The sequence below is a fragment of the Papilio xuthus genome, unplaced genomic scaffold (genome assembly GCF_000836235.2).
Source record: "Papilio xuthus unplaced genomic scaffold, Pxut_1.1 DF828177.1, whole genome shotgun sequence".
Taxonomy (NCBI): domain Eukaryota; kingdom Metazoa; phylum Arthropoda; class Insecta; order Lepidoptera; family Papilionidae; genus Papilio; species Papilio xuthus.
This window is the reverse complement of record NW_013530472.1, coordinates 2,692,625-2,717,117: the sequence shown is the minus strand read 5'-3', so window position 1 is coordinate 2,717,117 and position 24,493 is coordinate 2,692,625. Positions and strand designations below refer to the sequence as shown.

Below are 24,493 nucleotides of genomic sequence, written 5' to 3'. Positions count from 1 at the left end.
AAAATAGCTGTCACCCGCGACTCCATCCCCGGGGAAAATAAAAAAAAAACTATATTAGGTACCTATGTATTCTTCCAGTATCTTGTATATCTATGCCAAATTTTAAAGAGATTCGTTTCGCCCTTCTGAAAGTAACAAATATCCATTCAAAGATTCAAACTTTCTTATCTATAATATTAGTAAAAAACAGTGTGTAAATAAAACAATCAATTTCAAAACTACTCTTTTATTATTAATCGCAACAAGCTATAAAGATAATAAAAAATTTAAATTATTTTAAATATATAAGAATAATGAACATATGTATGTGTATTGCTTATCGTATTTACTTCACTAATATATTCAACAAAACTATTCCTACTATATTTTCTCACATTTATAGTAGTGGTAACTTTCTGATAAAATATCTGTGCCACATAATTGCTGTGAGCGCAGATAAAGAGTACCAAGTTATGAGGTAAGATAAATGCTCGTTGCGGATCGTAACTCGAGTTTGGTTGGGAATTGGCCAGCCTTCGGGAGGGTCAGGGATCCCCCTCGCGTCCAACCACACCGGAGAACAATTCAAATGAGCGCTCATTTGATGTAAATCCCTGACAAATTAATAAACTTTTAAATAACTAGCTGTCATCGGAGACTACTTCATCATAGTAAAAAAATAGCCTAAGTTACTCCTGTATATGTCAGCTACCTTCTAGTCAAAATCGGTCCAGCCATTCAGAAGATCCGACAAAAATTTACATTTGGGGCATTCTTCGCCAAGAAGACAGTAAAAGAAAAGTCGATGTTTCTGATTTAAGAAATATTTGAGTATGTTCTACTTATACATGTCCCAGATACCTTTATCAATTTTTTTTTAATATAGTGGCTGGTCAAATAATTAAGGGACATGCGATACTTCAAAGTCGATTATCAAGTCGTCATAGATTTGAATAATTTAACGACTGAATTTATTACTTCAACAATAAATGGGCCTTAAAATTGCATTTTTTAATACGAAAAAAAATTTTTTTCGTACATTTTCAACTCTTATTTTTTTAACTTTGATTTTCTCAAACTTAGTCTACTTCACACAATACTCAATATTATATAAAACTTATTTGCAAAGTTTTATAATAGGCGTGGCGTAATTCTGATCCACGCCCATTATAAAACTTCGCAAGCATGTATAATATTATAAAATATTAGATATCTTCATGAAAAAATGAAAAACATCGAAATGGACTGAGTCTAAAAAATTATTTGACTTTTTTCATATTCAAAAATGCAATTTAAAAAGGCCATTAAGAAGTAATAAATCCAGTGGTTAAATCATTCAAATCTATAATGCAATGACTTGATAATCGACTTTGAAGAACCACATGTTCCACCCACACATGTCACAGTTTGTAAAAATTTCGAAGTCCCTTAATTCTTCAACCAGTCACTATATTAACAAATATTTAATACATGTATCTAGTACTTGTATAGGTAGAACATAGTCAAATATTTCTTAAATCAGAAACATTGATTTTTACTGTCCACTTGGAGCGGTATGCCATATGATACATTTTACTGCGAAGGAAGCTGTAGAAATAAAAAGAATGTTATTAATTTGTATTCTCACCTATAAAACCAAGATCCTTTTTCCGGATGGTTTTTCGGCATGAACGGGCGACGATTTTCTGTCAAACGCACCACTCCAGTTAGTTCCACCTCACCCTCCACCATGGAAGATTGACGCTTATCTTTGGGTCTGAGGCTTTTAGGTATCCAACCTCTGTTCACTAATATAACATCCCTGAAAAGTTGTATTTAATACAAGAATGTTTTAACTAAAAACGATCCTGAACATCAATATAAAGATCATTTCATATACTCCGCAAGTGATTAATAGCTTAATATAAAAAGTAATCAATTACATCAAAAAATAATTAGAATTTTGGTTAAAAGGTGCTGCTTACCCACTAACAGTTTACTAGCACCATGGTAAATTTCTATTTAAGATTCTATTCACAGATCTGTGGCACTCCTTTCTGCCCAGTCACACCTAACCCAAACACCCATACACTTACAAGTGCTATTTTCAAACTTAGATTTGTTTATTTTAAAGTAAAATGTTTGTTAAATGTAGTCTAGAATAGCAAATAAAGATTGATAATACATTATTTGTATATGCTCTGGTATAAAGTAGAGAACCACTAACTCTATAATATGAGGCTGTTATTAAAAATGAATTTATATGCCTTACCCTGTGTCACTTATTTTAAATGGAGTTATTAATAACCATCCTTGATTCTTCTTGGGATCTGACATAAGAGATCCAGTTCTAGGCATTGCCTGATGTTCTTCAATCAGTGCTCTGGGTCCAATCATAATCTCTCTGTCATGCAAGAATTCTCCCCGCACTTTAACTGGACGGAACTCCAAATTGTTAAGTTCTTCAAAGCTGGAATAAAATCATTTTGTCTTATACATCATTGTGTAAAAATTTGTTAGAATGATCAATAAATTAATCAAATTATTTTCATATTAAGCTCAGAAACTTCTATCCTAGGTAAAATCACACAATTTAGGGTTCGGAACAGTGCATACGGCAGACAGAATATTAATCTATGTATATGCTAATATCCAATATATGCATGAAATATTAATATATATGTAAATAAATATTTATAATGGATCTTACTTGGTTGGCATGTCTATGGGCTCCGAATTAGACTTGGCTTGCAACATGTCAATTAGTTCTAACTTCCACTGTAGTCGATATACTTGCCAGCAACCAAGACCAAATGATGTCACAGGAATCATCTGGAGTCATTTAAAATATTAATATTAGTGTTAAAATTCTTTTGCGTTAACTTTTTACTTATAGGTTAAATTTTCTTAGAGTACTTCATACTAGTTTTATTATTGATCTTGGTCAATCATTCATGTGTTATATAATCTTAAAAAGTAAAATAAAAATATTTATATTGTCACTACTTTATTTTCGCAAAAACATAAATAACAATACAAAAAAAAGTTTGGCAACTTATTTTTGATTACCTACAAAGTTTTTGAAATAACTTAAAAGAATCCATTTAAGGAAAATTTATATTTGTACCAGTAGAATCCATTTTATAGCTTCTCCACCTTCTTCTTTCTTCTGTTTTTGTGACCTAAATACATTTGTGTAAGTTGTATTAGGTCTCACAAATTTTATTACCACACTTCTATAACTCAACTGGCTCAATTTCCTAATGCCTTGCGATATTTTGTATACAGTATTAAGCATTTTAGATTGATAACAATTCAATTTATCATAAAAATGTGAATTACTTAATCATAAATTCAAAAAATATTGCTTTATTATTGCGGATTATATCACAGTTTTTTAGCCTAAAAAGCCGCTGCAGTACAACTTGACAACAACGATCAAACCATAGATAATACAGTACAAAGAAAACGACATATGATTCTGACATATAGCATAGACCAATTAACCAACCTTTAAATAACCTTATTTGTTACAGATAAAATAGCAACAATAACCAAATTAATTTTGGTCTATCGAAAACCAAAATATTTTATTGTTTTCTTTGATTACAATTTTTTTCGCATGTTTCTTACCACTCAATAAAATAAAAAATCACTGAGCTTGAGATTTATCTCAACATCTTAAACTACTGTGTTAATTTCGTTAGGCATTTGCATAGTTTCGTAATCAATGACACTTAAAATGTAAGAAATAGACGCGAAATTTCAATTTTACGAATACGATCAAGCATTTGTTTAATATACCTGGTTTACATTAATCCGGTACAATAGAACAATAGGACTGTTTGGGCTTGCTAGAGTGCAATTTTGGTAAAAAGAACGAGAGTTACTAACAACCGCTAGAAATTTCATTGGTACTAAGCAAAATAACTGGATCACTAAAGGTTCAGTTTAAAATATCCAAATAATAAGAATTTAAAATTATTCTACTTGCAAACTGCTTTTATGAAATGACAAGTCAAGGTCTCAAGGTCTTTCCTTATCGAAATTAATACTCGTAGGCCGGTATAATATTAATATTTAATTTAAAAAAATCGATAAATATAATAAAAAGAACGTTACTATAAAGCATACAAATTGTTAAGATAAGCATACACTGATCACTGACGTATTAACACATCATTTGTTACAACTTTACATTTTGCATTACATTGTTGTAGTAGTCGAGTTGATAGCAAGTCGTTCTGCCGGTTCAACATGGCAAACAGTATCACCGAGGTACGATTAAAATGATTATTATTAAAACATTTGCATAATTTTAACCTTATAATGTTTCTTTCAATGAAAATGTATTATACGTTTATTACATCAGATATTTTTTATTTAGTAAAAATAAAATCTAAAAAAACTATTAAGAAAAGACAATAAGGTTTTTTTTGCAATTAGTTGTTTTTTGTATTGCTGTGCGAATTACTTATATCAACAGAAATTATCGGTAAAGATTATTTTATTGATAAAAAAATTAACACTCAAAATTATATTACATAGGACATTTAATTGACTAATAATTCCACGTGTTACTTCGCCCACCTGTGAACAACATTGATATCATTTGCTATGCGACTGTTTTACACTCTTTTAATAATGATATTGTTTTCTCGAGAGATTTTTAAACGAGGTTATTCGAAATTTATAAAAAAAATCCCATTTAAGTTTTAAACTTACTAAAGTATACAGCATTCTTGTAATTTTTTTTTCTAAATGTTAATTTGCAGTGGATAGTACAAACAAATAATTTGAGTGAATTATGGGCGGCGCAACCTACGTATATAATATCTCAAACGGTCTATATCATAGCAGGTCTTATTACCTTAATTCATGGTAAGTTACGATGCAAAAGTTAATCGAATTTCTAGCACATTATCTTTGTCTAAGTTGAAAAACTGGTTTGATTCTAAAGAAATTTTATTCATTTCAAAAACGCGAATATTACATAAATTTAAATGTTTTTGAGTCTCTTCCATTTTAATCCTTATCATTATATTAACTTCTTTAAAATAATAGACAGACGTAGAAAAGAAAAAAATCGAAGAAACAATCCGAAATTATTTTTAAGGACAGTACTATAATACTTTATCGATTTTTTTTTGTCTGCTATAACTCTCACACTTATAATTATTGAAATTCTCAATGTAATAGAAATAAAACGTATGGCGATCTATCGCAACATCAGATAATTTTTTAAAGATAAATTAATAAGCTGAAATGGGTTTATTTTTGTAGCATTCAGTAAGGGTGGACGATGGCCGTATTTCTGGCTAGGCACAGTCCTTCACGGCGTGTTCACGGACAACTTTTGGCATTTCGTTTTACCAGAATACGATAATTTCTGGCATTCACAAACACCAATCATATTCCTCGGTGCCAGGTTACCATTGCATATTATTTTATTGTGTAAGTATATTTTGTTACGATTCAATGTCAAAAAAAATAAATACTAACTTATAGTTTTAGAAAGTCTTTACTGTACCACTGAATATTGTACAATTTTTAAACTTTGTGCACATTTAGATCGCTTTAAGGTTAAGTTAAAATTATGTATTTAACTTTTAGATCCGGCGTTCATATACCACGCTGCGTACGCGCTATCAAAACTCCATTTGCCATTTTACGCGGAACCGTTCGCTGTGGGTTTGGTGACTGTACTTGTTGACATACCGTATGACATAGTCGCCGTGAAGTTTGTCCACTGGACGTGGCACGACACCGACCCAAACATCTTTGACCGACACTACTGGGTGCCATGGAACTCTTATTACTTTCACGCTACTTTTGCTGCGAGTTTCTTTTTCTTTTTCCACGTCAGCAGGAAATGGTTCGCTCCTAAAGTCGAGCAGTGGCAATCTGCTGGGTAAGTTGAACTTTTTTTTAATTAACTAAATTTACTTGTAACCATACCAACTATCGCTCTTGGTTTGCGGAAGGATTAGATTCAAAACTGGAATTATAGGATTCGAGTTCATAATCACCTACTGGCTATTGGGGTTTCAAATTAAATTTCTAAGATCACTTATTTGTTGCCTACGATTGTTAACGGCGATATTCTTATGATGAATTTAATATCTCGCGTTTAAATTAATTTTTATATTTTACAGTAAAGCCGCAGAATGGAAGTCCTTGTTAATATCATCTCTGCTAGGCATGCCGGGCGGTGTATTAATGTTTGTACCAATTTACCATCCTCTCCACGATGTATACAAGATACATTCAGAAGTTACATTCTTCCTTCTTTTTGGTATCTTTAGCGTTATCGTTATCAACGGAATTTTAAGCAAGCGAAAGGAGAATACAGACAAGTAAGTAACCTTACTAATATTATATTTTATAAACTTTACTCCCTAAATTTCCACAGAAATTCCTTTCCAAGCAATATTAATCTTCTTACTAAAACGAATTTCATTTGTTTTCGACGATGATTTGCATCGACTAAATTTGTGACAATCTAAAAGATGACCTTGGAATGCCGTAGATTTACTTCTGAGAAGATGTATGATGAATGTAGAGAAATCGCGAGAGTAGACCAGAAAATAATAGGTCACACCTTTCTAGAGCGTTTTAAAACATCGAAAAATCATTTTATTGTCTATGACCTTAATATCACGTATTACGTCATTATTTACACAGCTGTATAAAGTTCCCTTTGAAAAATTTTTTGCTATGAAACTTTAAATGTATTGAAAAATTTAATCTTTATCACATATTGAACAGAAATTAAACAATATAATATAATTGATTTACAAATTATGATAGTCCATAAAATTGCCATAATAAAATTCATCCATTTAAAAAAAAATAAAACATTCAGGGTTAACCGCATAGTTTTAATTGATCAGTCTGCTTCAAATGTTTAGTTAAAACTTACGTGTGTAGGCAAAAAAATGTTTTAGGTTTTAACCTTACTGAGACACAGTGTTATTATCATTAAACACGCAGACCTAATACACATATCAAATTTAAAATCAATATTTAGAAACGCACTTAGTTGCCAATGGCATTTTGGTCCCGCTTAGTATGAAAAAATTATATAACGTTCCCAAATAGGTTAGTGACCAAATAAGCAGTTTTTTTTACAATAGTTAATTAATTTGAGCTTTGCTTATTTTCGATTCATTCGCTTCATTCGATCGAAAATATATTTGCGAACTTTCAGGTTAACGGCGATCGATTACATACTTATGCTGCAGTTAGCTGTCCATTATTCTATTTATTGGATATTTGTTGTATTCTTCGACCCTGAGAAGGAAGTATCCAAAGGTTTGCATGAGCCAGTAGGTCCTTGCAATGAACGTGCCAGTCTGGTAACGGCCTTTGGACAGGTGAGAATATTTTTTTTGGTATATTAAATGATGATCATTAGTACTGGTTTAATACGTCCATAAATGGTTTTACCATACCAATGTAGTAGTAAAAAGAAATGCATGTGTAGTTTATTTTGTAATACGTATGTTAGCAGCATCAAAAACTTACATTTTGTTATATTTTTTTATTTATTTATATGCACTTTCCACAGACATTGTACAAGTCCAAATACTTTTGTCCTGATAAATACGACGAGGCGTACTTCGATTTCCATTGCGTGGGCGGTAAGAAGCCACAAAACGGTGAAACTTGGTATACCATCTGTGGAACGCCTTTTGAGTAAGCAGTTCTAATTTTCCGATTTTTATTTGGAAAAAATTATAGTTGATTTTATTTAATTTAGTAATATTTCATGTACCATTAAAATTAAGCTCTAGATTCGAATACTCGACCGCATGATAAAATGACCTTTATCCATGAAGCTATTGGCACTTCAAATACTCTTGCTGCAGGTTTTATAAATAAATAATCAGAAGATTTTTTCAAAATGAGGGATAAAAAGCTGGTTTTATATTAATCATTATGCGAAAAAATTACATAATAATGATGTCAAAAACACAGATTAAGAAATCGTCTCCATCGTTTATGACATTTTTTTCCAAAACTTTGGTCTTGATTTTGAATATTTTATAGTGTACTTCATAATTGCTACAAATTATTTATTTTATAATACTTTTTTCCAGAAATCGTGCAGAGTATATCACCGTATTGTCGACCATTTTGATCGTCGCCGCTGGAGTATTCTATGGACTTTATTTCAAGACAATGCGTCAACAAACATCAACAACAAGTAAAAAATTGAAATCAAAGTAATGTATTCGAAATTTTACATTTTGTGTTATTTTTTGAGAAAGATTCATTAAAAAATGTTTCATAAATCTGATGTTTTCATTAGCAATTAATTAATCTGGATGTTTTATTGCCGATTATTTTATAAAGGCGTTTGTCAAATATACTTGCGTTCATAAAAATTATAATTGCGTTTTAAACATTTGTTTTTTTGTATAAAAAATCCTGTCATTGTTAAGTAAATTAAATTACTTATTAATGCAAGTCCTCAAGGGATAAAAAAAATCAAATTAATTGACAACCAATTTCATTGTAATATCACTTTTAATGATATGTTTGTGTTTTGATACAGTCACATTATTACTTATAGTCTATGTTTACAGATTATATAAGAGAGCAAATGTTTATAGGGATGTGCAGCGCAATAAGGAACACGTTAGTGCAATGAATGTCCAATATTTATCGTTTATTATTCGATTAACATGAATAAACAATTAAAATTAAATTTTCAAGTTTACATCCAATTTCAAGAATACAATTTATTATATTCCAATATCATGGGTTAATCTGGGATTCATTAATTTAATAATCAAAGATTGTGGTTTCTCTTGACGAAAAAAAAAACAAAAATATACTAACAATAGTTTAAGAGAAGTGATTATATTTGCGATTATTATATTATAAATGTTTTTGTTTAAAACATTAAGCACCTAAGTTAGCAAATAACATAAGTTGCTGCCCTTAACAATTATTTTCTTTACCCCTTTGGTTTTTCGAAATACAATACGTATTATCAATGGAAATGTTTTGTTCCAAATTAATATCGTTTGATAAAATCAACTTAAAACTATACCACACAATGACGCACCCAAAAATGGATTCTAAAACATATTAATTTCTTAATAATAGAAAATAAAGTTTCACTCACAAACTTCATTTATTTACTCAATTATAATATTATTAAGTGCGTTTTCGTTGAAGATATAAATAAATAATGTCATTGTAAAAAAAATCACAAAAAAAAATTTTTGTAGAGCAAATTCGAAATGAAAATTAAATAAAAAACCATTGTTATTTAATGTATACATTCTACTTAAAATAAGATACATAAAGCATTTTAATTTTAAATCTACCTGCAACGTCAACTTACATTTAACACTTACGATAATGGAATGGTTATACGTCAAATTCGAAATGCTTCAAAAGTCAAAGTTAAACCAAATCAAGAACAAACGAAACATACAATGAGTCTTCACTGCTAAAAGGCATGTATATAAAAAACTGTCAAATTCTGTGTTACAAAAACAGATACGACAGTATGTTTTTAAACATTTCTTTTGACAGTGAGAACACAAACTAAGATACAATCACGATGGGCCGTACAAAAATAAATGAATGAAATGATTAAATGAATAAAAAAAGTAACAGCGTTTGTTGATACTAGATTTTGTATTAACTGAAAATATATATTTTTTAATTCTGTGAGATTTTTGGGATTAAGTATTGCACTGGTCTTCTATAGATAAGCATAATTTTTTTAAAAAAATAATCAATACAAAATAAATGAGGCGTGGTTTTAATTTAGCGACATTATATTATTTAAACGGATCAAAATATTTAGGACGGCTTGTTGCGCGCTCATGAATATCTATTTATGAAGAAATATGTCTATTTTTCTGTGCGATGATATCCAATAAGTATAAGCTATTTAAAAATTAATCCTAAAATTATCACAACTAAACCTCACTAAGAAGCTGTGCTAACGTCCATTAAATCACTTTTACTATTGAACCAAGTCAATTAAATTGCTTATATTAAGCACAACTATCACTGCATATTCAAATTAAATCTGAAATAAACTGGGTGCGTTCAGATAACTTAAAATAAAAACAAAATAGGAACATGTCTAACGGCATTAATTGAAATTCCAAAACTTAAGGTCGGTTGTTAAACAGCTCGTCAACAACAGTTGGGTCGGCGAGAGTCGAAGTATCGCCAATATCGCGCTCTCCGAGGGCAATCTTCCTCAGGATTCTGCGCATTATCTTCCCAGACCTAGTCTTGGGTAAACCTGGAGCATATTGTATAACATCAGGCGCGGCGAATGCCCCAATACGGTTCCGGACACGTTTCTTGAGGGAGTTGACTAAATCATCATCGAATTTAGCTTCGTCGTTCAGTATGACGAAGCAGTAAAGAGATTCTCCTTTGATAGGATGAGGTTTGGACACGACTGCCGCTTCAGAGACTCTAGGCTCTTCAGTCAACACGCTTTCCACTTCAGCAGTGGACATCAGATGACCAGAGACGTTCAGCATGTCGTCGATACGACCAGTCACCCATAAGAATCCATCTTCATCACGTTTGGCACCTGATAATACACAAAAATTAAAATATATTTAAAAAAATATCCAACAGCCGTGTCTAGCCGTTCTTAGTGAATGTAAATTTTTGCATTATATATTTCAGTTATTGCAAAAAATGTATGAAATAATTAAAATTAATCTGTTTCGCACTGATTACTATATCAGCCTAATTAATATGTTTTTTTACACAAGTAAAATTCATCAAATGTAGTAATGATTAATAAAATTATTCCATATAAAATATTTGTTGTATCCTTACCATCTCCTGTACAATAGTATCCGGGGAACTTCGAAAAGTAGACCTTCTCGTAGCGATCGTGGTCAGCGAACAGGGTCCTCATGATACCGGGCCAAGGACGAGAGAACACCAGGTAACCCTCGCCGGGGCCTTCGATCTCTTTGCCATTCTCATCCAGCAAGGTCGGCTGAACACCAAAGAACGGGAAACCCTGGAATAGAGGAAGTTATTTCCATATTTTGTTTAAACTATTAATAATCTAAATATTGATGTTTTGGAAGTTATGGGTTGTTAGTACTTTGCTTGATCTTCTCTAGAGAGTTTTCAGCATTTTAATACACGAAGACTGAGATTATATATTGTATGTACTTACAGCAGCTCCTGGTTTCATAGGTGTTGCACCAGGCAGGCTGGTGAGAACATGACCACCGGTCTCCGTCTGCCAGAACGTATCAACGATGGAGCAGCGGCCGTTGCCTATCATCTTGTGGTACCAGAGCCACGCTTCAGGATTTATTGGCTCACCAACGCTGCCCAAAACTCGAAGAGTCTTCATGTCGTGCCTGCAAATAAAAGTAATTGTTAAACGATGTAAAAAATGATATGTTCGGTCAACGACCGATCTATTCTAATAAATTTCTGCAAGCTATTTATTAAGGGAGTTGATTTCAAAGTCATTTTTACGTAATAATTCCATGAGGGGAAGTCAAAAAATCTAATGAGGTAGGGACAGAGATAAAAATGTTCAGAATCATCCTTACGTAATTTATAAATGACGTCTTGTTATTTATGAAATTAAGACACTTGATTATGTATAGATTTTCAGGTTAATGTCAATTGTAACCCGCACAAAATTATTGGCTGTATAATTTAAAGAAAACCACATTTTACACCTTTAGTCTGCAAAAAGTAGCGTAGGGAAAACAAACCTAGTCCTAGTAGTCTGTGTACTTCGAAGGTTTAAATTATGTCGTACATGATCGCCATTTTAATATATTTTGGCCTTAACAACCATTCACGAGCTATGAGTGATCAATTTATGTTCATTCGATGTGACTTTTGCACATTTATTTATAGCCATGGCTATTTTGGTTTATTCTGTTCGCAATATATTCATGTTATATGTTAGCTAGCGTCTACTTTTTTTTATGTGTATATCAATTTTAAAGTAAACACGTATAAAGAACGCATTAATTTACGTGAATTTAACTTTTTGAACCTTTGATAAATTTTAAACTATTTATTCTTAAATTAATTATATATTAGTCCATTTTTATATCTAATTTTTAACTAGATCGTAGCATAGTTGATGAGTACAATTCTCTTGGTTGTTACTAATTAATTGAATTACTCAAACGTATTGTAGAGTTGCTAATGATTATATCAAGTAACAATGACCCCGTTTAGATCGCTCGCGATATTAAGTACGAATGTTTGCACACAGTACAAATTATTGCAGTACATCAATTGATATTATTAGAATTTGTTATCCTATGTGCAATAATTATCTGCATGCATAAACCTGTTCGATTTAATGAACGACCAATTCATTGTTTACCAAAGATTCTAGAATTATTTGAAAACACATAATTGAATAGGATTTTAATCCCCAAATATTATTATCTAAAGTTATTTACGAAGTGTTAGAAAAATACTGTCATTGCTTTTAAGAACACACTAACAATGAAAAGATATATCTTAAAAAATCAATAGCCATATTAGTCAACAGTTTACAATGCCGTATTATTATGTCGTCTCAGACAATACACAGCCTAGGTCCCGCGAGTTCCAAGCTAACATTGTTTTTTTTATCGGCAAAATCATTTGATTTTTTAACACAGATAGTAATGAAACTCGTGTATGATAATTTTACACGTGTAACCAATTTACATATAAATCAGAGTAGATCAAGAAAAAATGTACCAAAGTAACTATTATTGAACAAAGAAACTTAACTTGTTAGTAAATCGTATATTTCTTTGACTAGTGTATTTATTATCTAAATAATATTATGTAACATTTACATAATTAAGTTACTCAATTGTTTAACGTGTGACTCGTTGAATGCTTATAATTCACTTCCTTCTTAAGTTACCTTACCTAACTGGAAATTAATTAAGCTAGATAAAAGGAAGAATTGTGGTTTCTTATTGCGAGAATTCTTTCCCATCTCATAGATAGAAAATACATACTTGTGATAGAATACAGGTTACATCCTTTATATAAAGTTACATTCTTTTTTATTATTGTGAGAAATTAAATAGTTTTGAATCTAACAGTAAAACTTTTTTTTTTATAATGGTACATCATTTTATGATTTTTGGTTAGTTGATTTTTGGCATTGTTTGGTTGCGTTGGTATCACACATAGTTTAAATTTATTTGTAATATTCTCATGAGTAGCTAACCACGAACCTCTATTAAGTTTGAATCTTATTATACATTCGGACTTATTGTATTCATAAATTTTGTAATTAAAGTGGATTAGGTTAATTTAAGTTTATGAAAGTTGTGATACAAGGCAACATTGTAACTATCAGTTAAACTGAATTAAACTTAGAAATAAAATTGAAGTTGGAATAGGTGGTTACTTACTTCTTGACGTATTCGTCGCCAAACTTGGTGAGAGCCCTGATGGCGGTGGGTGCTGTATAAAACTGGGTGACGTGGTACTTCTCCACCAGAGACCAGTAGCGATCGTTGTCAGGGTAGAAAGGTGTGCCCTCGAACTGCAAGACAACAATATCTTTAATACTACTTTTACGTCACCATCACCCCATCGTCGCATTGCGTCTAATATTTACCAATTTTTTCAGGTATAAACATAGTACAAAGTATATACGTATTCATCACCTATGAATCGCTGTGGTCACTAAAGCAAAGAATTCCCAACTATACCTAGATAGTTGTAAATTTCCTCAAGAGAAAAATCTGTACAAAACTTATGATTTCTATTTGATTAAGAAAGAGAGGGATAGCAATATGTATTTCTGCATCGGATTCACGATAATTGTGACTTAGGGAAACGCGGATTATCACACAAAAAAAAACGTTTTTTATCCATCTTATTGTCGATAAATAGCATGTAAACATATTATAATTTTAAATTTATTCTTGGATTATCAATTAAATCATCAATTAAAATGTAATGTCTTATTTTTTATCAGTTCCGTCCATTGTCAAAGCTCACAATTTTTATAACTAAAGAGTCAAATTATTTCCTTATTGTTATAAAACAATGGACAGAGTTTTACATATTTACTGAATAATTAATAAAAACAAATTATAAAATGTTTTATATTTAATTTAATAGTCAAGCTATTTATTTCTATTATTAAAAAGTCATGTCCGTCTTCAACCTAATAACATTGCACATAAAATAAACTGTTATAAAGAATATATAATTATAGTTTTATGGAGCATTTTAATGATTTAAGAAAGAAAATCGATAAACTTTGTCGATCGATAATGGAAATTTACATTACATCGAGATAATAATAAGTAACGTACAAAGAAACTAAAATTAAAATTCGGAAATCATCGATTAGCCGGTCAGTTCAATAGCTGTTATAATTTTCGTAGTGAGATTATAAACAGAGGTAATTTAATACTAGCGGTCGCCCGCGACTCCGTCCGCGCGGAATTAAAAAAAAACATATTTAGTAGCCTATGTGTTCTTTCACACTATGCATTCTATATGCATGCTAAATTTCATGGAGATCCCTTCAGTTTTGGAGATAACTTCAAACATGTAAACATTCGCATTTATATTATAGTAAGATATGTCTAACATATTTTCTCTGAGTATCTCACAAGGTCATCTTGAAGGTGAATCGTGACGGAAAACCTATTGTAACCTAGGTCTTATCTGATTTTAGCTATTTAACACTTGAATTAATAACTCTACTATTGACGATACATATTGACACAATTCGATTTGTATTTTACTCACAATACGATTTTAAAATCACATTTATTTGTATATTTTACCGATTACAATATTGCATGTCACTCAAGAAAATTCCATGAGAAAAACAATAACTTAGTAGGTTAGTGGGTGAGAAATGCCTAACCTTTGGCTTCCACTGCTCGCTTACAAATATATATTGTCCCTTTCATTCTATTAGAAAATATTGAGATAAAAAGTGTTTTTACAGTGGAAACTAACGTTAAGTGGCAACGTTGGCCAATAGTTTACTTAATTTTTATGATAATTTTATTCCGAGTTAACTGTTTGGCCTGAGAATTGCATATGATTAACCTTTGAACGACAAAGAAAAGGGAGGTAGCGATTATTGGCATTGTATGTGGGTCATAGTGACCTCAAGTCACTTTGGGTCAGCATTGGAGTGGACTTTTGAAAATACATGGATTTTGTTTGAATTGCTTTTCCTTGGCTATCGGTGACTGTGATGTTTACGCCAAGCTGATACTAGATGGTGCTAGTAGTCTTAATAAAAAGATAATATGCCTTTTAATAACTTATATTTCACACTAAAGGTCACCTTTACTGATATCGTAAATATGTGAGTCTGTTAAATTTAATTTTTAAATGAAAAATTTATGTTTTTTTCCTGATAAAATTTGGTTTGAAAGCCCTGAATGACTCGCTTTTATAATAACACTGTTTTAATAACCACAGTGAGTAAGTATCGTACTTTATCATCGTCTACGCAAAAGGAACTGCAAACAATGTTGATGGAATTTAAAGTAGTGAACTATATTAGTTATATGTACTTCTATTTAATAAGGATACTATATTGAGTTCGTATTGTTACGTCACTTGTTATAATGTAGGGTTCACGTAGATTTTATATTACGTAATATTTTTGCGTCAAAATATTAAAAAAAAGTTTTTGAAGATAAACGAATAAAGTTACCAAGTTTTGATTTAAATAATTTAATAACTTTTTTTTCTGCCCAATCGAAATAATCACCTCTAATGAGGGTAGGCTCAGTCTCGTCGTTAGGGATGATGGTATGTCTAGCCAACATCGACACTCAGAATGTGGCTTTGTGAGCAAAATGGTACCAACCTACCGAACAAACAATGAATCCTCATCTTTCCACTTACAATCTCATATGGTACACCATAAAAACTATAAATTAGCATATATGTAAGTTTGAAATTTATTCTATACAATCTAGTTTTAAGTAAGTTGTTATGATTTTCAACCTAATTGCATTACAATCATCAAAATGTGTACTTACCATAACGGAGGTGGCTGCGTTAGCCAGAGGCGCGTAGACGACATAGGTATGTCCAGTGATCCAGCCGACATCAGCGGTACACCAGTAGATGTCCTTGTCGCGATAGTCAAACACGTAGCGGAACGTAGCCGCAGCGTAGAGCAAAAAGCCGGCAGTGGAGTGCAAAACTCCCTTTGGCTTACCCGTAGATCCGCTACGATAAAAAAAAAAACTGTTATGCACGTAATGTTTCGAACGACATCAAAAATGTAAGCATCTTTCGTTGTGACAACTAATGTTTGTTATGATTATGTCTGTATTTAGATATATTTTATGTATTTACCTCGTGTAGAGCATGAAGAGTGGATCTTCAGCGTCCATCCACTCCGGCGGGCAAATAGTCGACTGCGATTCGATAATCTCATGCCACCACAAATCTTTTTCTTCATTCCAGTTGTACTAAAGGAAATTATTGAACTATTCAAACATTGGCCACTACGCATTTATCAATTTAAAAAAATAGTAAGTTCAAAATATAAATCAATAGTGTGTATAGAACTCATTCTCCTTAAAAAAATAAAGAAAACAATGCGTTAAGTCTATGTTTCAGGATTGGAAACCCACAGTCCAAGCTTTCAACAGATTTGTGTACTTCAATTATAACTTACCAAACTACGGAGATCATCGGGTAGTTTTCCGCACGGAGTAACACGGGCGAGATGGGACACCACAACACACTTCGCAACATTATGCTTATGTATCTTCTTAGCTTTGTCCAAAGCTTCGTCGCAAATCCTCTTCAATTGAAGCAGCTTCTCGCCGCGCCACGCACCGTCAGATGTTACAAGTACCTTTGCCTTGCAGTCGGACATACGCTCCGCCAAAGAATCCGATGAAAAGCCAGCGAACTTTATCAAAAGGATTACGAAAAACTATCATTAGAAGTGTTCGAATACAACCAATAATCTATTCCAAGATTGGTACAAATATGGTTGGATTCTTGTGACGATTAGATACGAATTAGGTTTTTCTATTGATATTACAAATGCGTTGTACTGTGTTTTTGTTGTACAAACAGGATACAACTAGAGTTGTAGCAAAATTATTCCTATGTTAAGTCTTTCGCTTCTTAAGTTATGTCTCACCCGATCGAACCCTTTTGCAACATTCTAAAAACTTATCCAGGTCCGGACAGTATTCAAAAGGCACCCTAAACTGTTTGTCCTAACAATCCTCTGCTGTAATTAAATCGATCCGCTTTCAAATGTAGTAAGGAAAAGTCATTGGTAACATTATTCTGTCACGGTCAACAACAATTATGTGTACAAATTGAGGTTAAGTTTGTAACTGTTAGGTATTATCACCATGACAACGGCTAACCTTGAATGGTTTCTATTACATTGTTTTAGAATCATTTCATATTTACCTTGAAACCCGAGTTCATATCCACAAAATGTTTTTATTTCTACATCAATTATTACTTTAATAGTAATTAGCTATATGCTTTCTATTTAACTAATGAACTCAATCTAAATAATTTTATGTTTCTTCGACTTATCGTTGCGTTAAAAACAAAAATAATTTATTTCGTACTGGCAAGTTTACGACACATAGATAAAAAAGTAAAAAAAAAACAAAAGAAAATTAAGTAATTACGTCTCAGTCGCAGTCAAAATTGCTTTGAGATCTCACGATTATGTAATACTCATGTGTTGCTAAGTAAATAATCTCTGAGTATTATTTATTTGTACACCGTTACATAATAACCTTCACATGCCAATTACCAGCTATTTAACTGAGTTAAAAGTTTACGTAAACTAAAATTTAATTTTGGTATTTCAGTCATATTTTGTGAATGTTTATATGTTTTTAATTACGTGTCTTTTTTAAACACGTCAAAGGAATTCGATAGCTTAGAGTAGTGTTCCACAGCTAGGAAAGTGTGGTTTGGATCGATGATATTAAGTTAGAGATCTAATTTTTACGAAATACATTCAAACATTGACATTTATATTGTTAATAGTTACATGAACTCACCACTACAGAGTGTATGGCACCAATCCTGGCACAGGCAAGCATGCAGACGACCGTCTCCAAGATCATCGGCATATAGATGGAAACTCTATCGCCTTTGGACACGCCGATGTCTCGAAGAGCATTCGCAAACTGACAGACGAGATCCATCAGTTTCTTGTAAGTCACGCGGCTGTAGTCTTCGGGGCAGTTGCCCTCCCTACAACAAATAATTCCTTGATTAATACACAATCATCAAACACAAATTGAACTTTATGAATATAGATTAAAGTTGACTTTGTTGGAACCTGAGATACAGGATGTCCAGAGATAGGTTTACGTACATTTAATAAGAGATGCCTTGTTCGGAACGAATACAGTTATCTCTCTAAATATACGCGTAGACTAAAAATTTTAAATTAAGATTTTTTTCCAATAAATAACCGTAGTGGAACAGAAAACTCGGGGTATAATTATTTATTATGTGAAATATATTATACATTTTTTATTTTTACAATTCTACTACGGAATTAAGATCCTTCTGATAAACTGCAAATAATAGTAATTATTACATAGGTTTATTTGTAGGTTGTGCTGTCATTTATCGTCATTTCAAGCACGTCTCCCACTAAGAAAATTAAAACGCTCTTCGCATTTAAACATATAATATTATGAAAAATAGCAAAGATTAAATAAGAAACTAAAAGAGCTATTCATTGACTAAACGATAGATAATTAATAATATCAATCTACAAATTGTAATTTGTATAACTAATTTTGTTTGATGTAGAGAAAATGAACGTTATGATATTTTATAAACGTGAGAAACTTTATCTTATCAAAAATTAAACAATGTTATCAGATGTTCAATATTAACAAACACTGTATTGAAGATCTGTATTGAGTAATCAATGTGATCTTTGAATTTTTATGTAGTCTTTCGAGATAAAAGTCAAAGAATGTAATTTGTGCGATTTATGGTAAGTACATTTTTAATCAAAGATCCCCTCAAGGTCGAAGAGGCGTGACGGACTCAAAACAAGATGGAAAGATGTAACTGAAAGATATGGGAACCGACAAGCATCAAGACGTCGAGAATGAAGCGGTAGAAATTAACAGTCTGTCTACCATCAAGGTAAAGATCCAAGATTGTTGCTGTCTTATGACTGACTTTGCAGACAAATTATCAGCTTTGCAAGTATTAAAATGTAGTAAAAAGTCGTGACAGATTTATGTGAATTATTAAAACAATATTAACTGTATATATTGTATACTAACTGTTGCCCGCGACTCCGTTAGCGCGAAATTAAAAAACAAACTAAATTTTATAATTAACAAACAAGAAATGTCCGTACTATGTTCTACATCTGTGCAAAATTTCAGTGGTATTTATGCAGTGGTTCTGGAGATACGTTCAAACAAACATCCATCCATCTATCTAAATATTCGCATTTATAATATTATTAAGAAATAAGATTTAACAAAGCATTATTTATCATGTTCCAAAAGTTAATTCAATCAGTTTCGTTGTAGTTCGCTGTTACATTTAAATTTGATCGCATTAGGTTAAGTCAAGATTAAGTAATAATAATTATAGGAGTCATTGACAGTTCACTGATATTGGTACCTCCTATTGATCGCAAAATGGTGAATGAAATCGCAAAACAAATATAATCATCAAATACTATATGTAAATGTTATAGTAAGGTTTTTTTAATTTCTGGTAAATGAATCGTAATAACCTCCCTTAGGGTAGGCTCTGAGCCACTCAATGTCGACGTATAGTGAGCTGATGATGATGATAATGATATATCGTAATAACTTAAGGTGTAAAAAAAATTTAGGAATATTTTTTTTTAAATAAACGAACTCGTCGAATGAAAAAGTTTTTAAGATGTTTTTTTCTTAATAAATGACCGCATTAGATAAAAGTTAGGTTCCTCGTAGTATATTTAGTATGTGTAAAGTACCAAAGTTACACTTTATAAATCATTAAACAATCAAAAGACAGAACATTAGCCGCGCTAGTTTCATTCGGACACGACTATTTTCGGAATAGAATGTAACACGGAAACGCGTATTTGTTCCGATTAGAAGTCAACAGCAAGGCTGGTAATGCTTACGAATGTCAATGGTTATAAGGTTATAAACCAGCTTTTGCCCGACTGATAGGAGGGTAATATTATTCAAAGGCCTGTATGTTCCAACAAACGATTGTATGAAAATATTTGAATGTAACACTAGCGGTCGCCCGCGACTCCTTCCGCACAGAGTTAAAAAAGTATGCCTATGTGTTCTGCCATGCTACAAGGCAAATTTAATGAAAATCCTTTGAGTCGTTTCCAAGACTCCTTCAAAGAAACATCCATCTATCTAAAATTTTGCATTTATTATATTAGTAAGATGTTATCTCTGTTTTGAAGATGAGACGATATATTTTATAAAGGGATTTCAGTCTCAGAAATCAACGATAAATTCTTAAAGTAAAACTCGCTATAAACAATACGTTACTTTTCCTCATTGAAACCGTGACCGCTTAATATAAACTCATTTAAAATCATATTTACCAACTGACCTCTATGATATACTGGACAGGGTAAAGGCCGAGGTATTTACTTACTTCATTTTTGCCATTTTGGCGCTGATTGTAGAGGTTAATACTTTTGGAAATTCGTCATAATAATAGGGATAGAATTAATGATTATTAACAATAATTGTTACTTTAAAGTCGAAACGAAGCAAGCTATCAATCCTAAGCAATGACCTACAGCGTATATTTAGAGAGATTAGTGTTGGTACTTATTTATTTAGAAAGGTTACAATTGCTATTTCCAACGACCTTCTTATGTCAAATAGTCGAGAGAACTTCCGTTATTGTTTTGAATTAAATAGGACATACTAGTATTAAAAACTAGCTGTCGCCCGCGACTCCGTCCGCGTGGATATATAAAAAAACGTATGCCGAATTTAATCGAGATCCGTTCAGCCGTTCTAGAGATATTTTCAAACACATCCATCTAAACATTCGCATTTATAATATTAGTAAGTTAAATAAAAAGCTGCTCTTCAAGGCATAAATTCTAAAAAAAATTGAATAAATAGTGTCCTATGTCCGTCTCCTGGCTCTAAGCTATCGTCTCACCAATTTTCAACCATATCGGTAAAGCCGTTCTTGAGTTATAAATACTGTAACTAACACGAATTTCTTTTATATTTATAAGATAAGATATAGTCTTAAAATTGGTAAAAGGGGGTAAAGGGGGGTAAAAGTCCAAATGTGTAAGTTTTTCTTCTATTATTTATTACTTAAATCTATTTGAATTATATTAACAAACAATTTATTTAGACATCATTCGGTATCCATTTAAAAGTAATATTTCGCATAGCATCATTGCATTATTCATGGCCATGTTTTAATAAACAGGACTAACTAACTAGTAATATAAAACATCGCCATATTGCAGAAAACTTATAGAACTAATCTTGCATCTCAGTACTTTTGTTGTAAATTTATTTTATAATCAGGTGAACATGAATCATAAAATTTTGCTACCAACATTCATAAAAAAATGACAGGTGTTAAATAAATATAATCGCAACAGATAAAAAAAGCAGCAAAGCGCATTCACAACACAGCATGAGGTCTTTAATCGATTATTTTATGTTTATTAATTTTCGATGAGATATGTATGTAATATACTCTTAAGCTCTAAGCATGCTCAAATGTTAGGAAATGCAACAATAAGGCAGTTATATTGCCAATAAACGTCTACTAAATGTTCCCCTCTCCCAAATATCGCCATAAAGACCGGTAAAAAATACCGTAGCAATTAATGAAATGAAGCGCATCGCAATATGTCACCGTAATAAATATGTCGCACTTGCAATTCTTAATTGATTGTTAAAATTTAAATTGCAATTATCGCCTCGTTCTTTATTTAACTTTTAAAACAATAAGGTTAAACGTTTTCTCCTTCATGTTATCCTTGGCTGCAAATTTTTTGAGAGATACTAATTTAAATTTATTAAGAGTGAAAAATAAGGTCGTAAGTTCGAATCCATCGTGAACAAAAACCCTTGAATTAAAAAATGCATAACGCCTCTCTTAATTAAAAAAACGTAGGTACCAACAATTAACATCAATAAAATGTTACGAACAGTTCTCACCGGCTATTTGCATCCTATGACACATCTCGTATCAGGAAATAAGTCGTCATCGGAGAGAATATGGTTACATACAAAATAAGTTTATATTTAAGCAGATTCTGTTAACAATACTAGTTAAACCTGATGTAAAACATTACTTAATTTTTGTACTTTCATCGCTGACAACTAATCCGTTACTGACAAAGAGTTGATTTACATTTGAATAGGCGAAAACGGATGATTTATCTGTCTTATACAGATAAAGTAGAGAAAAATGGCTTGAATTGAACAACATAATCTTAGTATGACTTTCTGAATTACAAGCGTGTGTGCACACTCTACACTGAATGGGTCATTGGAAGACATGGGGTTGCCATCTTTGAAAATCAATGTGATGATTAACCAAAAAGTATACTACAACTCTAAAGATTTTCCTGTATTCTTATATAATGTGTTACGAAACAGCCTTCCTTCAGCCGGCCTTGTGCAACTGACCTACATACAGCATCCCCGGGGGACGAGCTCCGACCTACTTCTAACATCACTATCTATCGAACCCGTCCCCACCAGGTCGATGAATCCACAAAAAATATTTAACTTCGCATCAAATGGTATAATAAGTAATTCTCCCAGGCAAGGGTTCTCCCTAAGTTTGTTTCTCGTAGTAGCGTTTCCCTCAGTGTCCTATTACATCTCACAATGCGGAATATAATTATCATAGGAAATTAATTGAATTATAGATCTTCTCTGTTTTTTCACCGTGAGAGTTCACAGCATTTTTCTGTCTCTGTTTTTTCAAAGACAATGTGAAAGATGACAATATCTTCACTAAAGTTCATCTCACTAAGATTTAAAAAGATAAACAAAAAATAAAGATGAAAAATTAAGATGGCAAAGTAATTTTTTAAAATTGCTGCGATGTGGTCTTTTGTTTACTTAAATATGTAGAATTATATTACAACAAACGTATTTTAAAGTACAAACATTAATGACGAAATAACAACGCATGTAGATTCAAGTCGTAATAAAAAAAAGTAACTGCGGAAATAGAAGGTTTAGTAGAGAGCGCCCTAGAGCGAGGTCAAACCAAGGAGGTCAACCGGATTGGCGATTTATTGTGTTATATAAAAATTATTAATAACCAACATCTATATAAAAAATATGGATGTCTTAGTATCGATCAAATACGCATCTATTCTTCAACATGTCGCGATTTCTTTTAACTCAAATTTCGGGAAGCCAAATAAACAATATGTTTCACAAAGAAATGAAATTCTTTTTTTATATTTTTAAAATTCTTGCTTTGTATACAAAATCACCGATCGTAATATTTTTATTAAGATTATATGATAGACAGGGTATACATTTTTATATTTCATGTGCGTAATAGATGAAAAAATTACAATTACTGCAGACCCGACATGAGAAATCTTTAAGGAAATAGGTTCCACTTTCGGACTAAGAACACCCATGACGTAAATTAACAAGAAACTGAAAAATGGACATACGCTCACTTAATAAAGAAAGCAAAAAACCACAGAAGTTTTTTTCGTAATTCAAAAAAATGTCAAGGTCCATGGATATATGGAAGAAAAATAAGTATATAGCCGACGACATACATTATATAATACATTAACAAAATAAGAAAAGGATTAGTGAGAAATCAATATAAATGTGCGCCGTCTCAGATGTTCGCTCAGCTATGTATTGATTTTGTGATATGATGAGTTGGAATTTTTACTTACCAATAATATGCAATTTTATCGCCATGGCCGTTCCTCACATTCCTATCCAGAAGATTGAAGCAGACGTTGGTGACTGCGCCGTCCAACCATTTCACGAAGATATCGCCTTTGGTTATATCGAAATTGTACGATACGAATTTTCCCGGCTGAGGTGGGGTTTGCCAATAGAAATCTTTGGCTATTTCAGACCAAAACGCTTCAGGTTCCTCTAGAGATTTTCTATGCATCTCTTTGTATTTATCAAATGATTTAATGCGAGATTTTTCAACCACATATTCGGTAGGATTGTACACGCGCGACATTGTTATTGAGCGCGCTGTTGTAGATAATTAACGAACAACCACTCACGACAACGTTTTCTCGCCAACTGAATGGATTTTGTCGGTAACGCCGATGCCAGCCAACGCGCCGGCGCTGAACGAAGGCCCGGGTTGCGGGTGCCGACGCAATGACGCATGCATGACACACGCGTGCGCTGTTCACAGTACTGTTTTCGCGCGTAAATATAATGCTCTTTGATATTATTACCGTTACAAAATTATGTATGAGGTTAATTGACATCAGGTTTATCAGAATTGTCATAAATTATTGACAATTATTTATGTAAAAGATTTTTTAAACCAGTATTAT

General features: G+C 31.9%; 3 protein-coding genes across 3 annotated transcripts; 1 reads left to right on the top strand and 2 right to left on the bottom strand.

Moving 5' to 3' along the window:
• Nucleotides 1–243: 243 nt before the first annotated feature.
• Nucleotides 244–3,319, bottom strand: Surf1 (surfeit locus protein 1). Its single transcript, NM_001312195.1, is given in 5 exon segments — nucleotides 244–593; nucleotides 1,607–1,780; nucleotides 2,231–2,428; nucleotides 2,669–2,790; nucleotides 3,086–3,319. Coding segments are annotated over 5 exon segments (882 nt in total). The 5' UTR covers nucleotides 3,257–3,319; the 3' UTR covers nucleotides 244–376.
• An 806-nt stretch (nucleotides 3,320–4,125) lies between these two features.
• LOC106113625 (uncharacterized) lies at nucleotides 4,126–8,366 on the top strand. The gene is made up of 8 exons (XM_013306460.1): nucleotides 4,126–4,236; nucleotides 4,734–4,839; nucleotides 5,242–5,412; nucleotides 5,572–5,869; nucleotides 6,114–6,314; nucleotides 7,169–7,334; nucleotides 7,529–7,656; nucleotides 8,061–8,366. Exons 1-8 carry the CDS (start codon nucleotides 4,216–4,218, stop codon nucleotides 8,188–8,190), a joined length of 1,221 nt encoding a protein of 406 aa, XP_013161914.1. The 5' UTR covers nucleotides 4,126–4,215; the 3' UTR covers nucleotides 8,191–8,366.
• Nucleotides 8,367–9,709: 1,343 nt separating this feature from the next.
• Nucleotides 9,710–24,271, bottom strand: AcCoAS (acetyl coenzyme A synthase). Its single transcript, XM_013306923.1, has 9 exons — nucleotides 23,864–24,271; nucleotides 17,997–18,192; nucleotides 16,628–16,867; nucleotides 16,303–16,418; nucleotides 15,981–16,173; nucleotides 13,365–13,498; nucleotides 11,144–11,333; nucleotides 10,792–10,981; nucleotides 9,710–10,537 (listed from the first exon to the last, which is right to left on the bottom strand). Exons 1-9 carry the CDS (start codon nucleotides 24,163–24,165, stop codon nucleotides 10,101–10,103), a joined length of 1,998 nt encoding a protein of 665 aa, XP_013162377.1. The 5' UTR covers nucleotides 24,166–24,271; the 3' UTR covers nucleotides 9,710–10,100.
• Nucleotides 24,272–24,493: the final 222 nt, after the last annotated feature.

Bases quoted from the DNA above. Each gene is read 5' to 3' on its own strand.
- LOC106113625 (XM_013306460.1), top strand. From the start codon at position 4,216: ATGGCAAACAGTATCACCGAG. The intron at 6,315-7,168 runs GTAAGTAACCTT...GCGAACTTTCAG, and splicing joins CGAAAGGAGAATACAGACAA to GTTAACGGCGATCGATTACA. The intron at 7,657-8,060 runs GTAAGCAGTTCT...ACTTTTTTCCAG, and splicing joins ATCTGTGGAACGCCTTTTGA to AAATCGTGCAGAGTATATCA.
- AcCoAS (XM_013306923.1), bottom strand. From the start codon at position 24,165: ATGTCGCGCGTGTACAATCCTACCGAATATGTGGTTGAAAAATCTCGC. The intron at 16,868-17,996 runs GTGAGTTCATGT...CTTTTGATAAAG, and splicing joins GTGCCATACACTCTGTAGTG to TTCGCTGGCTTTTCATCGGA. The intron at 16,174-16,302 runs GTAAATACATAA...TTTTTATCGTAG, and splicing joins CTCTTCATGCTCTACACGAG to CGGATCTACGGGTAAGCCAA.